General features: G+C 39.8%; 1 protein-coding gene across 14 annotated transcripts in view; it reads right to left on the bottom strand.

Annotated features, from left to right (window-relative positions):
• DOCK3 (dedicator of cytokinesis 3) overlaps positions 1-23,126 on the bottom strand; it is a 600,629-nt gene that overhangs the window by 59,478 nt on the left and 518,025 nt on the right. For 12 of the 14 annotated variants that reach the window (XM_019416991.2, XM_019416982.2, XM_019416983.2 and 9 more), the window contains 6 exons: positions 20,349-20,541; positions 17,135-17,262; positions 14,362-14,508; positions 12,329-12,427; positions 2,217-2,311; positions 382-457 (listed from right to left, as the gene is read on the bottom strand). In XM_019416991.2, coding sequence (XP_019272536.1) covers positions 382-457; positions 2,217-2,311; positions 12,329-12,427; positions 14,362-14,508; positions 17,135-17,262; positions 20,349-20,541 — 738 coding nt within the window. The remainder of the gene's footprint in view (positions 1-381; positions 458-2,216; positions 2,312-12,328; positions 12,428-14,361; positions 14,509-17,134; positions 17,263-20,348; positions 20,542-23,126) is intronic. The other 2 variants (XM_019416980.2, XM_019416989.2) reach the window with 2 other exon arrangements.

Raw genomic sequence — 23,126 nt, 5'->3', positions numbered from 1 at the left:
CAACTTTTTTTTTTCTTTCTTGACTCCTCTTAAAACCAACAGTGTTGTTTCTGGCCTAGAAAGCCTACTCCTGGATGTCTGGTTCCTGGTACCTCCAAAAGGGAGACTCTTGGGTCATATCCTAGTCATTATCAAACTTGGAAGTGGTTCAATACTATGAGCATATTAACAAAGCAAAAGCCCAGTGAGCCTGCCCCAGCTCCCAGCCACACATCTGACACCTAGCTAAGTCCATTTCAAATTCCTGACCTGAAAAATTGTGAGTAAAATAAAATGGTTGTTAATTTTAAGTAAAACAAAAACAGGAACAAAAACAGTGAGCTTGTTTTTTGGCTTTCTAGTGTTATTACAAATATAGCAATGGATCTCAGGAGCTCCTACCTTAAAGTCGAAGTCTGTCTCTGTAAAATTCTTGTGCAGTGCAGAAGACAGGTACTGGACAGTAGTGACTATAATACTGTAGTAAGGGAACAAGGCATTGGCAGAGTTAAAAGACTAACAATGGCATCTGTCAACTTAGCATCTATGACCTATGAGTAAACATCTTGAGTACAACTTGCTCTCATCTAAGATGTAACTATGAGGGAAATGGATAGATGGCAGAAACCTCACAGAAAACTGGTCTGGGAGAAATGCTCCATAGTTGGCAGGACAGCATAGAACATCAGTGGGTTCTAGGCCTGGCTCTGCCATTACCTGACCTTGGTACAACTTCTGCCTGAGCCCAAGGGTCCCTCCCTATAACAGGGGTGGGGGAAGTTAGTTGGTTCTTTAAGATTTCTTCTAGTTCAAAGAGTGATTCTAGTATTTTGAGGACTTTTGGGTAATGAATGTATATAATGACTACCAGAGAACTTAGAGAATAATTTTATTTTACTTGATAATAAGCATTTATAATGATTAAATCCCTTTTATCATATACTCTTATCATATACTATTATTTTTATCTATAAGTCATTTGTTTTCAGCCTTTGGTCTAGAATATCACTCTCAATTTTAGCCTGGGCAAATACAAGGAGCAATGGGAGCCTGGCTTGCCAGAGTCAAGGGCACAGGTTAAAGCAGAGAGGAAATGAAGTGGGATAGGCAGGTAAGGGTTTGATTACAGAGGGCCTTAGGTGCCAGGCAAAAGAACGTATGTCTAACACTGACTATCCTGGCTTTGGTGCAGAAGAGAGGCAAGGCAAAAAAAAAAGTGCATTAGAGAGACCAGTCCACCAGCACAGGAAGTAACAAATTTGAAAGGTAAAAGCCTTAAAAGAAGAGGTTGTTCCTGTAGGATGGGCTGAGGAGGACCATGAAGTGCTCTGAGTAGAGCTAAGAGAAAGAAACAAAAGACAGTCAAATGGAAAATCCATGATTTGAGGAAATACATGTGCAACTTTGTTTATAACCATTCTTCTGTTCTCTATAAAATGTTTGCAATTTTGAAAAAAGAAAAAAAGTGCTCCATAAAAGATACAAAGTGGAAAGACCGTACTGATACCTTGTGAATATCTAACATAAATAATGCCACTATGTTACATGTATTGCCAACATAAAAAGCGAATCAGTGGGAGAAGGCGGAGGGCTAGAAAGTGGAAACCAAGGGGCTTTCTCCTGAGTGGAGGGAAACCAGATGAGTTAGCACCTTACCACCTGCATCACTCTCCTGGTTTGCCAATTAGAAGTACAGGCTAGAAATATGAATGGAACAGGCGACTGGGGGCAGTCTAAGGGTGAATTCTGTGGCTGGACTCAGAAGTGGTCAAAGCCTTACAGCCAGGTCTTGGTTGGGTAATGAGCATTAGCTGTGGGAGGCAAGCAATATCTGGCAGACAACACAAATCAAATGAAGAGGAGGGCTTGGGATACTGCTTGCAACTAGAGAGCAACAAAGGCCAGTGGTCCATGAAACAGGTCTTCCTCAAGGAGGAACCTTCTCTGGGTATTATTATTTCACATCCTTTGTATTCCTTTTCTATATGAACCATGGCATCATCTGCCAGGCACTTAAGACTCCATTTTGAACTATCTTCAATGCTTTCTTCTTGAATTTATGGTAAACAGTCAAGTCCTGCTGATTGTGCCTCCAAACATTTTTCACATTTACCCTATTCTCTCTGTCCCCAAGGCCTTGGCAATCATCTCTGTCTTGCTTTCTCTCTGCCTCTCACACACACTCTCTCTCCTTAGTCTGAGAATAGCTCTGTTGATGCTGGTGCTTCCACACTCACTTGCTTGTGAGAAGTCTCATCACCATCCAGTCCCGAGGGAAGACACTCATCTTCATCAGGTTCCGGAACACACAGAAAATCTTCAGCAGGAATTCCTGATCCAGGAGGAAAATCTGATGTGAGATACCACCACTACTACTACAGCATGCATTTCCTCAACAGGGCTTTCCTGACCTCTAGACCATAAGAATGGGTGGAATCAGTGGGTCATATTCCGATTCCCTTTGTGAGTTACTTCTCTTTTAGAGGACTGCATGAGAGTCAGATGTAGGCCAGATGGGAGAAGACCCAAACTGGGTAGAACAGATGCAGCTCTGTACCCACTGAGCCTAGTACCTAAATCCCAAAGCATAGGGAAAATTACAGCCCATCAGAACCGGTATCCAACTGGGTCTGTGGGTCTCATTCTTTGGGTCCTGGCCCTTGGGCACTTCATGCTAAGAATCTGCTTTCGTGGATGTTAAGAACACATTGACAGGAGAAGCACTTTAGGAATGGCAGAATGAAGACCTCCAAAAATGTGCTCCTATATGAAAGCAATGAGAATACTGGCAAAGACAGGTTAAGCAAGGACTTACAACAATCCAAAGAGTGCTATTCAAGAAAAATGGGTTGAATCTTAGTAGAACAGTGGACTTCATTGCATTTTAATTTGCCCTATTCCCATCCCCTTCTTCTTCCTACCTCCATGGTATCCTTGAAAACAAGCAACTGCAGAACCACAGTAATAGTGATATATATATATATGTGTGTGTGTGTGTGTGTGTGTGTATAGGGACTTTGAAAATCTCTGACATATACCTGGGAATCTGGAAGTCCACACACATGTTAGGGCTGTACATATTCCAAGGAAAGACCGAAGAAACCTAATCTCTCACCCTGGCTGACTTTGTGGCTCTATGAGAAGTAGGAAGTGAAGGCTAAGGCAATAATGTAAACTGCTGGAGCACTGAAGGTGAGCCCCAATACATGCATACAGACACTTAGCAAAGTATCAAAGACTTATTGGCTTAAGGCATTTAAGGAAATCTCTGTCTAGGTGTTAGCCGACCACTAAGCTAACTGAATGAAGACCTCAGTGGCTTCACACAACAAAGAATACAGACATTAAAGAATTAGTCCAGGAAAGTCACTAAACAAGCAAGTAAACAAATATCAATAACAACAACAAAACAAAAAAAAGCAACAACAACTAATCCTGGGATGTGGGGTGGGTGGGGTGAGATCTGATTTCCAGAGTTGCCACATTATTTACATTTTCCAGTTTTCAACAAAAAAATTATAAGATGTGAAATTAAACATGAAAGTATGACCCATACACAGGAAAAAGAAGTCAAGAGAAACTTTACCTGAGGTAGCTCAAATACTGAACTTACTAGGAAAAGACTTTAAATCAGCTGTTATAAATACCCTCAAAGAACTAAAGGAAACCATGCCAAAGAATTAAAGGAAAGTACAAGGACATTATCTCACCAAATAGAGAATATCAATAAAATAGATATAAATTATTTAAAAAGCATTAAGTAGAAATTTTAGAGTTTAATAGTACCATACCTAAAATGTAAATTTTGCTAGAGAAGCTCAACAGCAGATTTGAACTGACAGAAGAAAGAATCAGCAAATTTAAAAGATAGGTCAACTGAGATTGTTCAGAGGAACAGAAAGAAAAATATGGAGAAAAACAAACATAGCATGAGACCTGTGGGACAACACCAATTGTAAAAACATACAAATAATAGGAGAATCAGAAAAAGAGGAGAGAAAAAGAGGAGGAGATGTTGAAGAACTTTCTGAAGGAATATTGGTTAACCCAAATTTGATGAAAAAACTCCAATTACACATCCAAACAGCTCAATGAACTCCAGATAGGATAAGATCAAAGAAATCTATATACAGACATATCATAGTGAAACTGCCAAATGCCAAAAACAAAGAGAGAATCTTGAAAGCGACAAGAGAAAAATAATTTATCATGTGCAAATGATTTTCAATAATAGGTAACTTACCAGCAGATATGATGGAGGCCAGAAGGTATTAGAATGACATATTCAAAGTACTGAAATAACATGAACAAAGAGTCCTGAATCTAGCGAGACTATCATTCAAAAATGAAGACAAAATTAAGACATTCTTAATGTAAAGAAAAATGTAATGTAAAAAAAAAATTCTTAAGAGTAAAAAAAAAAACCCCAAAACTGTGAGAATTTATTAGTAGACCTGCCCTATAAGAAATACTAATGGGAGTCTCTCAGACTTAAATAAAAGTAACTTAATTGATATAAAGAAATATAAAGCACTAGGAAAGGTGACTATATAGGTAAATATAGAAGATAGTATATATGTAAATTCATTTACTCTTTTCCTTTTTGATTTACAAGGCAACTGCATAAAGCAATATTTATAAAACTATGTTGATGAGATTATAATATATAAATATGTAATTTATATGACAGTAACAGCACAAAAAGGGGAAAGAACTGGAGTTTTATTGGAGCAAGGTTTTGTATACGATAAAATGAAATTGGTAGATAGTTTTAAGATGTTAATTGTAATTCCCAGGGCAATCACTAAGAAAATCACTTTAAAAATATACTAAAAGAAACAATGAAGGAATTAAAATGGCACACTAAAAATATTTATTTAACATAAAACAAGGGATAAATGGAGGAAAAGAGGGACAAAGAAGATATAAGACAGATATGAAACAAACAGCAAAATGGCAGATGTACATCCTAACTTATTGGTAATTACAGTAAATGTAAATGAATGAAACATTCTAATCAAAAGGCAGAGATGGAAAGATGGATAACAAATAAACATTATCCAATTATATGTGGTCTACAAGATACATACTTTAGATTCAAAGACATAAATATATTGACAGTAAAAGGATAGGAAATATACTCAATGAAAATGGTACCCAAAAGAGAGCTGGTATGGCTATATTGATATTAAACAATATAGACTTTAACAAAAACTGTCATTAGAGACCAGAAAAACCCACCATTTTATAATAACTAAAGAGCCAATATGTTTTAAAGACTTAATTATTAACATATATGCATTTAAAACAGAACCCCAGAACACATGAAGCAAAATCTGACAGAATTAAAAGGAAAAATAGACAATTCAACAATGGTAGTTGGAGGCTTCAATATACCACTTTCAATAATGTGTAGTACAACTAAATAGAGTATCAGCAAGGAAAAAGAAATCTTGAACAATACTATAGACTAATTAGACCTAATAGACATATAACATAGACACTCCATCCCACAATAGCAGGATACACATAGAAGGATATATGCATTCTCTTCTCTAGGACAGAATGTATGTCAGTCCATAAAAAAAGCCTCAATATATTTAAGAGAAATGAAATCATATAAAGCATGTTCTTCAACCACTATGGAAGGGAGTTAGAAATCTATAGTAGAAGGAAATTTGGGAAAGTAAAACACATGTGTATTAGGGGGTGCATGGGTGGCTCAGTTGGTTAAGCATCCATCTCTTGATTTCCACTCAGGTCATAATCTCATGGGTTGGTGAGTTCAAACCCCACACTGGGCTCTGAGCTGACTGTGGAGTCTACTTGGGGTTCTCTCTCTGCCCCTCACCCTGCTTCAGTGTTTGCTCTCTCTCTCAAAATAAATAAATTAAAAAATATATGTGAATTAAACAATAAACTCCCAAATAACCAATGGGTTAAACAAGAAAGCACAAGTGAAACTAGGAATACTTTGAGATGAATAAAAATGAAAACATCAAATCAAAATTTATGGGATGAAGCTATGACTTATAGCTATAGTGCCTACATTAAAAAGAGATAAGGTCTTGGAGTGCCTGGGTGGCTTAGTTGGTTGAGTAGCTGACTTTGGCTCAGGTCATGATCTCACAGTTTGTGAGTCTGAGCCCCACAATGGCTGGCTGCTGTCAGCACAGAGCCTGCTTCAGATCCTCTGTCCCCCTCTCTCTCTGCCCCTCCCCCACTCATGCTCATTCTCTCCCTCTCTTTCCCTCTCAAAAATAAATAATAAAATAAAATAAAATAAAATAAAATAAAATAAAATAAAATAAAAAGAGTTAAGATCTCAAATCAAAACCCACCTTACACCTTAAGGAACTAGAGAAAGAAGAGCAAACTAAACATAAAGCAAGTAGAAGGGAATAATAAGTGAAACAGAACAGAACAGAGCAAAAAATGAAACCGAAAGTTGATTTCTTTGAAAAGATCAACAAAATTGACAAACCCAAGAAAAAAGAGGGAAAAAAAAGAGAGAAAGAAGACACTATTACTAAAATTAGGAATGAAAGAAGGGACACCATTACCAATGACACAGAACTAAAAAGGATTATAAGGTACTACCATAAATAAATGTACACCAACAAATTATATAACCTCAGTGAAATGGAAAAATTCTTAGAAAGATACAAAAAACCAGAATTCATTTAAAATGAAACAAAATCTGAATAGACCTATCATAAATGAAGAGATGAAATTAATAATTTAAAAGATTCACACTAAGAAAAGTGCATGACCAGATGGCTTCACTGGTGAATTCCACCAAATATTTAAACTAGAATTAATATTTGTCTTTTTGATTATATCCACTCTCAATGTGAAGTGGTGTCTTATTGTGGTTTTGACTCGCATTTCCCTAATGACTAATGAATGACGTTAAACATCTTTTCATGTGTGTATTGGCAATTTATGTATCTTTTTTTTAAATATGAAATTTATTGTCAAATTGGTTTCCATACAACATCCAGTGCTCATCCCAACAGGTGCCCTCCTCAATGCCCATCACCCACCGTCCTCTCCCTCCCACCCCCCATCAACCCTCAGTTTATTCTCAGTTTTTAAGAGTCTCTTATGGTTTGGCTCCCTCCTTCTCTAACCTTTTTTTCCCCCTTCCCCTCCCCCATGGTCTTCTGTTAAGTCTCAGGATCCACATAAGAGTGAAAACATATGGTATCTGTCTTCCTCTGTATGGCTTATTTCACTTAGCATAACACTCTCCAGTTCCATCCACGTTGGTACAAAAGGCCATATTTCATTCTTTCTCATTGCCGCGTAGTACTCCATTGTGTATATAAACCACAATTTCTTTACCCATTCATCAGTTGATGGACATTTAGGCTCTTTCCATAATTTGGCTATTGTTGAAAGTGCTGCTATAAACATTGGGGTCCAAGTGCCCCTATGCATCAGCACTCCTGTATCCCTTGGGTAAATTCCTAGCTGTGCTATTGATGGCTCATAGGGTAGATCTATTTTTAATTTTTTGAGGAACCTCCACACTGTTTTCCAGAGTGGCTGCATCAGTTTGCATTCCCACTAACAGTGCAAGAGGGTTCCCGTTTCTCCACATCCTTGCCAGCATCTAGAGTCTCCTGATTTGTTCATTTTGGCCACTCTGCCTGGCGTGAGGTGGTATCTGAGTGTGGTTTTGATTTGTATTTCCCTGATGAGGAGTGACGCTGAGCATCTTTTCATATGCCTGTTGGCCATCTGTATCTTCTTTGAGGAAATGTCTATTCAAATACTTTGCCCATTTTGAAATCAAGTTGCCTTTTTATTCTTGAATTGTAAGAGTTCTCTATATATTTTACATGCAAGTCCTTTAGTAGGTATGATTTGTCAATATTTTCTTCCATTCTGTGGGTTGTTTCACTTTCTTGTTGGCATACTTTGAAATACATAAGTTTTTAATTTTGATGAAGTCTACATCTGTTTTTTCTTTTGTTGCTTGCTTTTGGTGTCATAACTAAGAAATCACTGCTAAACTGAAGGACACAAAGATACACTCCTATGTTTCCTTCTAAGAAGTTTATAGTTTAGCTCTTACTTTTAGGTCTATGATCCCTTTCCTGTTGATTTTTAAAATATGATATGAGGTAGAGGTACAACTGTTTTTTTTTTTTTTTTTTTTTTTTTTTGGCACAGAGATATCAAATTGTCCCAGCACCATTTGCTGAAATGACTGCTTTACTCTTTGAATTATCTTGGCAATATTATTGAAAATCAAATTACTAAATACAAAGGTTTAGTTAGACTCTCAATCCAATTCCATTGATCTTTATGTCTATCTTTATGCTAGTACCAATTCTGATTACTGTTATTTTTTTGTAAGTTTTGAAACTGGGAAGTGTGAATCCTTCAATTTTGTTTTCTTTTTCAAGACCATTTGGCTATTCTGAGTCCCTTTCATTCCACTATGAATTATAGATCAGACTGTCAACCTCTGCAAAATGGCAGCTCGAACTTGGAGAGGTCTTATATTAAAACCTGTATATCACTTTGTGAAGTACTGTCTTAACAGTATTAAGTGTTCCAATCTATGAACATGGGGTGTCTTTTCATTTATGTCTTTTAAAATCAATTTTCCTAATTATTTTATTTGTTTTTATACTATTATAAATGGAACTGGTCTCTTAATTTTATTTTTGAATTGTTCATTGCTAGTGCTAAGAAATACCATTGATTTTTGTATATTAATTGTGTATCCTGCAACTTTGCTGAACTTATTACTTCTGATAGTATTTTTTGGATGTCTTAGGATTTTCTGTAAACAAAATCATGTCATTTGAGGACATAGTTTTACTTCTTCCTTTCCCACCTGGGTGACTTTTATTTCTTTTTTGTGCCTAAATGCTCCAGTTAGATCCTCCAATATAATGAATATAAGAGGTTAGAGCAGATGTCTTTCTCTTGTTCCTGACCTTAAGAGGAAAGCATTCAATCTTTTCTTATTAAGTCTGATGTTAGCTGTGGATTTTTCATAGGTGTCCTTCATCAGTCTGAAGAAATTCCCTTCTATTTCTAGTTTGTTGAATGATTATATCATGAAAGGCTGGTGGATTTTTTTAAAAAATGTGTTTTTTTAACACCCATTATGATGATCCTCTTTTGGTCCTTTATTCTATTTAATGGTGTATTACATTGATTGATTAGCATATATTAAGCCAACCTTGCATTTCTGTGTTCAATCCCACTTGATCATGGTGTATGCCTCTTTTAATATGTTCCTGGATTCTATTTGCTAGTATGCTGCTAAAGGTTTTGCATTTATATTTATAAGGGATATTGGTCTATAGTTTTCTTTTCTTGTGATGTCTGTTTTTGGTTTCCAGGTCAGGGTAATACTGACCTCATAAAATGAGTTGGGTTCCCTCCTCTTCTATTTCTTGTAAGAGCTTGTGAAGGATTGGTATTAATTCTTCCTTAAAAATTTGGTAGAATGTACCAATTAAGCCATCTGGTCTTGGGCTTTTCTTTGTGCAAAGTTATAAATTATTAGCTTGATCTTGTTAATTTGTGATGTCTTTTAAGAGGGATATAATCAGGGACACTTAACTATATAGTTTAAAAGTGTAAATTTTATGGTATGCAAATTATATCTCAATAATGCTGTCATGAAAAAAAGAACATATGTACAGAACTCTATATTTGGTGTGGTGGACTGCATATGTTCCCTCATCTCTGTTTCAGCTCAAATCCTCTAAAATGATAGTTAAGAAATACATATGTCCACAGAGACAAAGGAAACAGGAAATAAGAACACAGTAATCAGAAGAGGTGAACAAATTTTGAAAGCTTTCATGGTGACTGACTTAATATACTTGAGAAAGATGACAGCCAAGAGCCTTTGGAAGTGATAGCAACAGGAAGCAAGGATCTCAGAAACTGTAGGCATCGCCAGGTACCTCTGTGGGACTGGGATATGAGGGCTAAAACCAGGAAGATTGATTGACAGTCTCCCTAAGATTGCTTCTGCCATCTCACGTCCCTGGGTGACCAGGCTTTCCCCATCCTGTCAGAAGACTGTGGGCTGCTCTCTGGAGTAGCTGATTACTGAGATCTGTTCTCAAGGATACAGCAACATATGAGGGTGGACATGCCAAAATGAAAATAGGCAGATACAAAGTTTACCTGCTACACTGGAAGGTCCCCAGACCCTTTGTGTTATTTGGTTCCCAAAATATTGGCAGGCTACTCCATCCCTAGGAAGGGTAAATGATTCCTCTCTCAGGAAATACACAAGTCCAAGAGAACACACCAGTAGCTATAGGAATTAGAGGATGCTCTGACCAAATGACCAGACCCTCTTTAGTCAGCTACAGGGAAGCCTGCTGGAGACAAGCCTTGCACACATATACAGCTTCTAAGTAGCACCAGAGCACTTCACTTTCAGACCCAGGACTGACATCCAAAAGTCTGTACATATAGGAGGAAAGTCTCTAACTTTTGTCTCTAACTTTGTTTCCTGAAACAAATAAAAACAGGGCAAGTTTCCAGGAAAAAAAAAAGTGATCTGACAGTATCCAACAGATTTGACCTTGAGGAATGCTGGAAGGAGAGATTTATTACAGAGAGGTAGTAGCAAAGCCTAGCCAGATTTAAAAACCAAAAGGAAATAAGAAACATGCAAATAACAAAAGGAGCAATTAATTCCAGAAAAAAACAAAGTTTTACAAGAAAGGAAGTGTAGTAGCATAGTAGTTGGGTCACCACAGTATTTACCTAGCTGTAATAAAGAAGAGTTGATTACCAATTTAAACAAGAGTGTATGCAAACTATATTGGAATAAAGTAACCACCTATATTGGAAGAAAGAGAGGAAAGATGTGTATGTGTGTCGGGGGGGGGAATGATACAGAAGAATCACCCTCATCTTTCATGGGAAGAAGAAAATAGATAATAACTGACAGTTAAAATTTTATTTATCATTTTTTTTGACAGTTAAAATTTTAAATGGCAGTAGAAATTTGAAGAACAGCAAAAGAGTTCAAAGTGGCTGCTTTTGGGGCAATTGGACATGGGGTCAGGTTGAGGCAGGGAACGACCATTTTATGTTATAAGCTTTGTAATATGTTTTGACTTTTAAGACCCTGTATAATTAAAAATTTAAAAACCCACAAAGTTCTGGGTATAGTGCTTGCACACAGCAGGCTTTCAATAAATGAATAACAAATTTAAAAATAAAAAATTTATGTATATATATTGTTATAAAAATAAACATTTAATTAAAAAGTAAGAGAATGATGCTAGCCTGAGCTTTTGGATGCAAATCAGTTAGTATGACACATGTGATGAAAATGCTCTAGAACAGCCAACACTGGATTTTCAGGCTCCACACCCCAGCTCAAGCACTGCTTGACTTGGATGTGAGCTTTGGGTTCTGGCTAACTTTTGGCTCACTTCAAGGCTGTCAAAGTTCATCCCTCCAAGAAGATAGGCTGACCTTATGGCAATGAGTTAATGATAACAATCTGCAGAGATCCATGTCTGTGGAAAGGCAGGCAAGATCAAATACTAGCAAGTGACGCCTAATACTTATTAACTGATACAATATGATTAATAAAGGTCATGCAAATGAAAAACAATATAATGCATTATTATGAAATGCAAATGCTGTGGTTCTGAATGGAGGCAGCATACAACTAAAATTTGCAATAGTTTGCTCGTCAAGGGATGAACTTAGTAAGTAGCACATTCTAAGGCAAAGACATAGCCCCAGTAGTTTGTCAGCAGTGATACCACTGGAAGCTTGGGAATGCTCCCTTGTCTGGATCATGGCCCATTTCTCTGCCCTATCTGCCCTGGTGCTCTAGATCTGGAGTCTGTAGCCAATGGGCAGTGCTCACTTTTGCTCTCTACAGGTCACTTCCAGAAATACATTTTAATGAAAAGTTGCCATTATTATTATTATTATTATTATTATTAATTATCATATAGTTATTAAACAGTGGAGTCTGATTTGCAGGGGCAAAATATAAGATGAGTGCTGAGTTCATAAGAAAGGGAAGAATTCTGGTTTGCTGACAGCTACGATGGCCTAGAGCAGTCTCTCATATAGGGACATGGTCACAGGGCTGCTATTAGTGAAAACTTGCCAGTGTTACTGAGGTCTGGGTGTGTAAGAACACTGCTGGCTTTCAGCTTTGGGAAGCCGTACACTCACAGCTGTAAAGTGGGGCTGGTGAACCCTTCACCCTAGGCAGAGCTGGTCACTTGTACTTGCTCCCCTGGCAGGAGAAAGCCCCTGGTCAGTCTTAGCTGCATGTTTCCTTTCCTGGGTGAAAAGTCAGTTCTGAGGTAGGTTTGCTGCCTACCTTGAGTTCATCTTTGCTCTGGAAGTTGTCCAGGAGGTGCTGGTAATGGGTGTCACACATCTGGCGGAGCAGCGAGAGAAGGCACGACACATACTCACCCTGAGGACCAACCGAGAAAACACTTGGTGCAACTAATCACAAGAGCTGTGTTTCCCCAATCCACAGAGGGCAAGGAGAGAAGGAAGGGTCTGAGATGGCCCCAATGATCATGAAAGGGAAGGTGAGAACTCTGGCCCTGAAAATGAGTTTTCCTTTCTGCTAAGTTTTCTGAAGGGCTTGGGAGTTTTAATAAGACTTCTGTAGCATGGGACTAATGGTAAAACCTTAACCTATAACAAAGAAATATTGCAAAGTGAGACAGAAAGTCTCGGTTTTTTTCCTAGGAAATTTTTGGCTACACAATCCTTTGTCACTATATATTTCCAGGCCATTGTACTGAAGTTGAAAGGGATTACTCAGAACAGGGTGCTTGGCCTTCTCTGGGCAGAATGTGGGCTCTTCCCATATTGCTCCAAGATGGGATGGCCCTTCTTCAAAATTCTTCTGGGGACCTCATAGAGCTTACATGTGGTTAGTGGAGCAGGAAGATGGAACAAAGTAGTTCGACATAACTTTCTGGAAAGTAGAGTCAAAACTGACCTTTATGAGAAGGTGAATTATGGGCTTTAAGATAAGTAAAAATTTATGGATACAAAAATGAGCCTTTAAGATTCCTTCAAGTTGCAACTTGGATAACATGGAAGAAGACCTTGTTTTAAGGACTCCAAGAATTTTACCATCTTAGGGCAATTTTTGGCATAGGGAAGCTGACCAAATATTTTTAAACTCATGGACATTTGACAACAATATTTTTGGCTCTCAAATCATTTCTAGACACATGAAATTATTCTACAAATGTATATGTGTAGAACATATACATGTATATGAACCTCAGTTTTATCTGAGCATGGGCATAATAATGGGCATAATCTATAATTCCTAGATTTAGTAGGAGGATTGGAGGAATGAATGCACATAAAACTTTTCAGTGAAAAAGTCCAGTATGTAAAGGAAGTGCTCAGTAAATTATGCAGTTATTATCATCTTCATTAAAACTATGTAATTTAGTGTTGCTAACTGAGTTAATATTTGTAAAGTGCATAAAGCAGGGGTAGGCCTATAGCAAGCATTGTGTAGTTGTTGGTCAGAAGGATGGGTTACCAGGACACACCAGGGTACATATTTTTTACCTATAGTGAGAGTGCTCTCAACAGGAGATCCAAAGGGAACATTCTTTCTAAGCCCAGTGCTTCAGAACACATGCCTGCTCTCTGTCCCCCTTTCCCTCCCTAGCGTACTGGGGTTTGGCTAGCTCCCACAGAGAATTTGCTTCAAGGAAACCACTGCAGTCTCTCACCTGCCAAACGGAAGAGTCCGTGCAACCTGTTTATTGTGTTCTGCCATCAGGGGTAAGAAGTCCACTCTGGGTGGAGGAGTGGGGGCTGTCTCTCTGTCCCTCCTGAGACATTTCCCCAGGCTGTTTCTCTTCTAATTGTCCAGTAATGCCAGTGCAATTCTAACTCATCACATTTTTTCCTGATGCTAGACATTTAGATACAAATGTTGTGTACAAAAATAGTAGTTTGTAGATACAACCAAATTCTAAGAAAATTATTCTGTTGTGCACATCATTTAGGAGAGCCTGCTACTAGAAGGAATACTCCATTTTCCCCCTTCAATCTCTTACTGCATCTCTGCTCCACTCTACAGAACAGGAAATGAGTTGGCACAAAGGCAAAGGCCAACAGAGACAGTGTGCAGGGAAGCGAGACAGGGAGAATTCCCCACATGTGCCCTAGAGTAGACTTCTGGGACTACAAACATAGAGCCTTCAGAGTGGAGACAGGAGCCAGATGCGAGAAAGGAAGAAGGCAGCATGCTGACAACCATGCAGGGAGGTGGAGATGAAGGTGGTGCTATGGGGAGGTGGGGTTGGTGTGGAGGAGCCCCAGGTTAGAAAAGAAGGCAAGAAAACCTGAATGTTAGTTACTAACAGTGATCTCGGCTGTGCACTGCGGGCACCGCTGCCCTCTTACCGCCTCCTGAGCATGCGATTTGCTCATGATGGTGAGCAGAGTCTGCAAGAGCACGTCCAGGAGGCTCTCCACCATCATTTCTACCTCCTCCATGACATCTGCCTCCTGGAGCGAGCAGTGAGAGAGCACACCGTTAGCACCAACCTGGCTGACGTGCAGCTGGCAGCACTAGGGCATCAGGAGTGGTCTTCTGATTGGACTCTCAACACTGAGCTTTTGGGTTCACTAGCATGAGATGTCAAGGACCTGGGACAACAGCTCTGAGAAAAGGTGAGGCAAACCTGTCTCTGTTGCCCTGGTATGGTAGCCAGGTCTTCGCCTAACCCAGCACCACTTGACACCCACAGTTCTGAACCTCAGGTAGATACCTTAATTTCAGTATACAAGGCAGAAGCAAAGGTCCTGAAGTACCTGTTTACCTTGATTTCCCTAGAAGAGTCTGGAGAAAGCACAACACTGCTAACACTTTGAGAAAATGGTATTCATGCCACAAGGTGTGGTGGTGGCACCTTCAGGACTGCTAACACACACCTGAATGCACATAAAAGTATTTCAGTCTTTAAAAGGAATGTTTTCTTCTCAGGGCTTTCTCCTTAGGCAATCTCAAGCTTTGCTGGCCCCACTGTTGCTCAGATATGTCTACATCTCTCTTTTGAGCTTCTCAGCATTCTTGCTCATGTTTCCTGTTCCACCTGAAGGACTCTGGTCTCAGTGTGTCTTTCTCAGGCAGCCTCACAAAAACAATGGCAGGACCCCACTAAGGGCTGCTTCTCAGCCACCACACTCTGAATTTAGGAAGTGTCTGTGCTGTCCTTCTATAGACCTCTCATGTTGAATCTCAAATCTTGTAGCCTAATTTTATTTATCTCACAGAGATTCTCACTGCCCCTTCTCCAGCCTCTTTTTATTATTACTGGTACAAATGTCTATCTGTCCATCCATCCACCAACCCATTATTCATTAAGCAGTTACCATGTGCCACTCACTTTTTGTGAACCTGAGTATACAAAGGTGAACAAGGAAGATAGTATCTTTATGCTCATGGAGCTTAAATTCCACCCCAATCCATTCATTTAATATAATTATACTGTGACCCATTCCACATGAAGAATTGGAGCAACTCTTGGTGCTAAAGTCATTTTTATCATCTGCTATACTGATCGCTAACACTCTCACCTGTGATGTCTCTCTGACTAGTTGTAAGCAACTAATTGCACCTGACTCTAGTACCACAGATACAACCAGACCATCTCTTTCAGGTTTTTACCTGTTTCCATTCCTCCTCCATTCCTTTCCTTCCCTTTATTTTCCCTTCAGTTTCTCTCCTTTATTTAGCAATAAGTCTCCCACTTCCTCAAGTCTGGCCTTGGGCTGCTAATAGACCTTATGTGCTTGGTGTTGCCTCTCTGAGGCCTGGTGGGAGGGAGAGCTGCCAAGCCTTGCCTGGAGCCAAGAGCAAACAATAGGGCCACTACAAGCACCATAGGCACTCTGCCAAGCAGGGCCCTGTCACCAGATGGTACTTTAAGTCTGGACACCAAAGCACCCTATTGAGGCCCTGTATCTCACTCAAACCAACCACACTCTTTTTTTTTTTCAGGACCTCTCCTGTTCCACATGGATAGCCTAACCTTGCACTCTTATCACCTGTCTACTGGCCTTCATTTTATTTTATTTATTTTTTATAGAGGAGTATCTATGTAACTTTATTCTAGGAAAATACAGAGAAAGCAGTAACCATAAATGAAAGGACATACATTCTGTTGCATTAGAATTAATTATTCTGTTTATCAAAAGAAATAGCAGCAAAAATGAAAAGACAGACACAAAATGGGACAAGATTTTGGATATGGATATAACTGACAAAAAAAAAAAAAAAAGACTCATCTAGAATACTGGCCTTCATTTTAAATGCAGTTGTAATTTTATTCTCCAGAAACCTCATCTCCTCTTAAGATGTTGTAATAAAAAACTCATTCTTGTTCTTAATTTCTTTCTTTATACTTTCCTATAGTTTACAAATTTTCTCTAAGAAATAACCATTTTTCCTATTACCATAAATACATAAAATAAATATCATTAAAATAAATTCCTACCTTTATTCATGCCTGATACATGTCTTTCCTTCCTTCCTTCCCCTCCCACCATAGACCTCTTTTTAAAAGAAAAAGTAAAGAGGAAAGAAAATAGGCAAAAGCAGTACCAGTTGAAACCTCATCTTTAAAGTCCAACTCTATCATCCCATGAGGCTCAGAACTCTTGTGGGCAACAATTATCTCTCCTATGTCCTGACCTCATCTGGCATGGTATGGAATGTCATATGGGTGGAATCAAGCTGCCAGGAAGCTGACAGAAAAGTCTGAATGAGCAAGCTGCCTCTCAGCCTGGGCTTGCCTCCCTGTGCTTGTGCCTTAGTATCCTCAGAACACTCTCAGGAACATAGGATTAATACCTTTTGATAATAACAGAACATGGCACAGGATTCGGCTTTCTGGTGTTAAAGAGAACTACATTTCAGAAATGCAACTTTTTCAAATAGCAAAACTGTGTTGTGTTGAGAAGCCTGCTCAGCATACACAGGCCTCTGCTCACTTGAGCACCTTCCTGCCACTGATGAAAGCTTCTCTGACTGAGAAGTGTACAAAGTGATCTTTGTTGGTCTGCCTCTGGTTAAAGTAATACAAGACTGGGGCAGAGCTGAGGGGAGATGGAGTGGGCACGGGGCCGCTACCAGAGAGCTGGTCTTGACGATGGAGAAGATGCTGCCAAGAATCCCTGAGCAGATCAGCAGCTCCTTCTGCTGCCTCAGGTGAAGGTGAATGTGATGGAGAACCACAGGAAGCAGGATGCGGCGGGATTCTGAGAGAGAAAACACAAAGGTGAAGAAGCCCTTTAGAGAAGAACTAGCTACTTCTGGGAGCCAGTGACACTGCGAGACTTAACTGGTCTCAAAGCAAATGGGGTTGAAACCAGTGCCAAGATGGAGGCCACTCCCTTCCCTTATGAGGGCCAAAAAGCCCACCTCCTGGACATTATAAAACATCCCACAGCATTATCCTTCCATTTCTCTTTCCTTCTTTCTCATTTCAAGCCTCAGTATCTATGGTATTTTGTGCAGGATGAATGTTAGGAAATTGCTCCCAAATGAAATCTCTTTAACGACTAGATCCCAAATTAAAAGCATAGCTTACACTGAAAATTCCATTCAATTGACATACCTAGTTCTATGAACTACACTGATTGAACCTGCAGACCTGCTATGCATTATAAATGGTCACTCTTTATGATGCTCTGACTAGTTGGCCTGGCACTCCCCCCTTCCCCCCATGAGCATTTACTTTGTGGCAGCCATTAGGCCTACCTCCTTTTCCCCTTAGGCTTAGTGGACAAGCTTGGCATGCCCACAGCAATGAATGGAATAGTAGCAGGATTTTGTCTTCTCATAAGCCTTTGATAATTAGCTAACCCTTACTGCCAATCCTAAGTTTTCCCCTCCCTGTTAACTGAACAACACTATCAGGAGACAACTATATTTAGGACCCTGACAGGGGCATCTGGGTGGCTCAGTTGGTTAAGTGTCTGGCCCTTGGTTTCGGCTCAGGTCATGATCTCACAGTTCAAGAGATCAAGCCCAATATCAGGCTCTACGCTGACAGCCAGGAGCCCACTTGGGATTCTCTCTCTACCTCTCTCTCTGCCCCTCCCCAACTAGTGTGTGCATGTGCACGCGCACACACACATACTCACACACTCTTTCTCTCTCAAAATAAATAAATAAACTTAAAAAAAAAAGAACCCTGTCAGGAAGGCTGAATCCTAGTTCAAGATCTTTTATTAATTCATCCTAAGACCTTAGGCAGGTTGATTCCTCCAATGGGCTTGATTTTTCCTATGTGTACAATGAGGTGCTAATTGGATTTACTTCACAGGTGTGGTGAGAAGACAAAGTGAAATACAAGTGTGAACATGTTTGTGATGCTCTGCATTCCTATGTGGTCAGTGACTGTGTGATTCTACAGGTACCTTCATACCTGGCCGGCAGGATTTAGTCAGATTGTCAGTAATGCAAACACACCAGGGCATTTTGGATTTATTGTTCACATTTGACCACAATTACATGTTTCAGATAAAATTCAGAAAGAAAATCTGTTTTTTAGCCAAAGACAAACTACATGACATACAAGAGATTTGGGGGTTGTCTTGTCAAATAGTTAGAATATAAAATGGAATGATAGCTATTCTATGTTTAAAAGGATGTGTAGACAAAAGAGAAGTTCATAATACATTTTGCAGTCCAAAATTATACGAACATAGCAGGATTTATATCAACCAATAACTATCTGCTGAGAAAATAGTTTATTACTGGAACCAGCTGAAAAGACCAAACTGATGTGCTCTGAGAATATAAGTGTTGCTTAAGAGACACCACCTTAAGGTGCTGCTTCAAGGAACATGTTGCAACTGAAGCATTCAGTGAAATTGAGATGCAAATGAGAATTTGGGGGTGGCTTGTCATCTCAAAATCCAACTACATGTGTCACTGCCACATAAAGTTTAAGAACAATTTTTCTTTCTTTTAAAAAATTTTTTTTAATGTTTATTTGTTTTTGAGAGACAGTGACATGGCACGAGTGGGTGAGGGGCAGAGAGAGAGAGGGAGACACAGAATCTGAAGCAGGCTCCAGACTCTGAGCTGTCAGCACAGAGCCCGACATGGGGCTCGAACTCATGAGCTGTGTGAGATCATGACCTGAACCGAAGTTGGACGCTCAGCTGACGGAGCCACCAAGGCTGCCCAAAGAACAATTTTTCTTAAGTGATTATGGGAAGCAGCAAGTGCATGCGATAATATTAGAAATAAAGGATGTCAGTGAGGGCAGTCTGATGTCCCTCTTCCCACATATTCAGAAAGCATCTTTAAGCAGTGCACAAAGCTTGAATGTGTGCAGTGGCCTCAGTGCTAATGTGTCCAAACTAGTGATAAAATCTTTAATCTAGGAACTGAGGAAGAGAGAAGTGTTTACCATAAATAGCTACTGGTAGAGAAAAGATGACTCTCCTGGTGGCAGCTTTGCCATGAATAATACCTTACACTGGCAGAGTTAAGTTAAAGGGAACATTTATTTAGTATTGCAATTATGTGTAGCACTTGGTTGATAAATTACTGTTCATATACTTTAAAAGTCCAACTTAAAAATTTTTATTACCAAAAATTATAGTTATAAAAATTCTAATAATAATTGTTTTTCTCAAATTTCAGATTTATTCCTGTGCCCTAGAAATTTATTCTGATTGTAACATTCCATTTAAAGGATCAGTTTCATATTGATCATAACATTTGGCCACTGAATATTTGGTACCACTGCCAGGATGATCTCTTGAATGTGGTTTCAGGTGTGAATGTGCAGGTTCTTTCTGAAAGGCAATCTGGGCTGTTGATCATTTGTTAGTCTGTCTTGACCTCTTGGGGAGTATGGAAGGCTCACTGTCCATCTCTCTGTCTTTCAAAGACAGGAAGGGAATCTATGTGACTGGTGAGATAAGGAACAAAGAAAACACAGTCGGTCCTCAGGGCCCCCTTTCAAGATCTCTCTTATTTCCTTGACTTATCCTTATCCCCATTGGGATCCCCTTCTCTCTTGTTCCCCCTCCTTTCCATCTTGCTGGGTGTGGGGGAAGCTGGCTAGGCCTGTAGGCCTAGAAGTTGCTCCACAAGCCACCTCATGGGCATGCCCCAGGGTGTGGGTCCCTAGGGATAAATCATGAGTGAGGCAGTAGGCCTAGATCTTGGCTGTAGTATCTAATGGAGTTTACCCAAAACTCTGAATTTTTAGGGCCACAGGCTTCTTGCATGATGGTTGATAAAACTGATCCTTTGATTACCACTTGACAACACCCTGGAAAGGAGGAAAGGTGAGTCTGATTCTCATCCCAACTTGATTTACCTGAGAAAGAAAACAGGCGGCTATCCACGGTCCTGGCGATGGACTGCAGCTTCACCACATCCATTGACTGCCCAATGTGCACAGTGCTGGGCATGCTCCCCAGAGTCCCTCTTACAAACTCTGCCACCTCCTGCACGGTGAACATTTGCAGCAGCTCATCAAAGATGGTTGGGAAAGAATTGAGGAGTGCAGCCTGCAGAAGCAAGTGAAGCTGCAGTTAGCACAGAGTTCGTTGTCTGTCTTTCTCACATGCTCAGACAATAATAATACAAGAGGTTGAAATGGCATTGTAGCACCCCTGTCTCACATGAGCTCCTCCCTGGCCTTTGACTCCACACATCCCTACAGCACCCTTGGGGCATAAAACAGGGAAGAGTACAAAGGAAACCAAAACAAAATTTGCTGGGGCCCAGGCCACTTGAAACTTTCATAACTTGCCAGCATATTTGCTGGCAAGAGAAGGGAATATAAAAAGAAATCAGCTCAATACGGTTTAACAGCCATAGCTATTTTGTTTACAAAATGGATTTAAATTTTTTGTCTGTCTCTATGATCAAACACTTGACTTTCTAATTTTGGTCTCAAATTCAAGCCAGGAACCTCTCAAAGAAACTATAGCAGAGAGAGCTGGGCACCACCAAGCAGCATGAGCTGAACTCCGTTCACAGCCCTGTAGCCAGCAATCCAGCTCTGTGAGCTGGACCATTTCCCCCAGGATGGACACATTTATCTGAAACCATGAAATCTGAAGACTTTATAAATGATGCCCTTCATCTGTGATGCTTGGCAGTCTCAAGTGTAAATCCAAAAGGATGGAGACTGTATGGATTTAGTCAGCTATGAATTCTTGACAACTGATGATTATGTTGGCATAGAGTTCAGCAACCTAGATGGCCTTGGGCATGGGCAGGAGTCTGTGTGTTCGGAGACTTCTCTTCATGGATCTTGGCTCTGGTAGACCCATGAGGTAGACTCTTTATGAATACCTGATAATAGTTCAAGAGCCTTTTACAGGCAGAGTAGTATAGGAGAAAGAGAATGGCTTTTGGAATTAGACAGACATGAGTTCAAATCTCAACTTTACTACTTATCTGTCGCATCACCTTGGGTGAGTTATTTGCCTAATATCAGTTTTCTTATCTATAAAATAAAGATGATAATATCACTTATCTCCTGGTATTGGCATGAAAAAAATTAGATGCATTAAGTTAGTTTCCAGTTAGAGTGCTTGGCACATCATTGGCTTTCAATAAATACTGGTCCGCATTCTCTCTTGTCTACATGGAAGCAACATGAAGAAAGCTTTTCCACTTCTCAATACTCTTACATTATTAACCTAGAATTCACAAAGGGTAATGAAATGTCACTTTGAGATGAGAAGATGAGAGTGTACTTTTTCTGCGTGGCAGGTAGTGAATGGGAGGCTGTTTTCCTTGACTGCTTTATCAAGCAGGCCTAGAGTGAGTAAAAATGTATGCCATGGGGAAACATGTCTGTCATTCTACAGTCTATGCTAAGGCCAGGCCCAAGAATTGAACTTACATGAATTCTGCTCAGGCCAGGCCCAAGAATAGAACTTACATGAATTCTATCTATAGATTAAAACTTCCTGGGATAGCAGAGATTTTTTTGCAATGATTAGAACAAGCACAAAAACATGCTGTCATAAGCAGTTAGATACAAAAGACAAAGGGGGAAAAGCAGGTCCTTAATAATCAAAGGCAAATAGTAAATGCTCTCTTAAATGGTGAGCTTTCCCATACTTATGCACCAGAACAGAAGGATCCTTGCACCCTAACATCTCCTAGTGGTCAGAAGCAAAGACATAATCTGACTGAACCACAGACTTGCTGAGAATTCTGAAACTTATGAAACATGAGCCTGGCACCAAAGAAGCAGGTCTGATCCTGACATGGGTCTAAGCTGAGACTAAATCTGAACTATCCTGATGAGATAGGAGTATGCCATGCAGTACAAGGCATTGCCAAGTTCTCAGAAAGCATATCTGCCCTGCTCTGCTAGCTACCTCTGAGCTCCCCATATCTCTGTATGCTGAAAGGAAGAGTAGGTGTCCTGGGCCCTTGTTGGCAGGAACCAATGAGCTAGAGGAGAGACACAAGGAGGAAGAGGAGTTGCTTGGAGTACTCGGGGGGAGAGACCATCAAATGAGCCTTTCTTACAGAGGCACCTGGAGACCTTGAAGAATCCTCACTTAAAGAGTTTCATTCACAGTTGCTCACCTGTTCTCTGGTCCAAGGGGCTTAAAGGCAATTGGCATTGGGGCAACATAGGGTCAAGTGGAAAACAAAAAAGCAGACTATTCTAATCTTTTTTTTAAATGTTCATTTATTTCGAGAGAGAGAGAGAGAGAGAGAGAGAGACAGAGAATGAACCAGAGAGAGACAGTGTGAGAGCAGGGGAGAGGTCGAGAGAGGGAGAAAAAGAATCCCAAGCAGGCTCTGCACTGTCAGCACAGAGCCCAACTCAGGACTCGATCTCATGAACTGTAGGATCATGACCTGAGCCAAAATCAAGAGTTGGATGCTTAACCAACTGAGCCACCCAGGCGCCCCCCCAGACTACTCTAATCTTAAAGGAGATATTTAAACATATATTTGCACTCATGACAGTCCTGGCAGCAACTGAATGAATGGATGTGAGAGAGGCTGTCTGATCTTTGCTGATAGGTTTTGAATAATAATTGGCTTCAAAAAAATCAAAGAAATGGAATCTATTAGATAAAATTCTGAATTTATTTGTATAAGAAAATAACCCCCT

Source organism: Panthera pardus, unplaced genomic scaffold (genome assembly GCF_024362965.1).
Source record: "Panthera pardus isolate Hobbes unplaced genomic scaffold, ASM2436296v1 HiC_scaffold_8, whole genome shotgun sequence".
Taxonomy (NCBI): domain Eukaryota; kingdom Metazoa; phylum Chordata; class Mammalia; order Carnivora; family Felidae; genus Panthera; species Panthera pardus.
The sequence above is the reverse complement of the archived record's forward strand: the minus strand, read 5'-3'. Positions and strand labels throughout refer to the sequence as shown.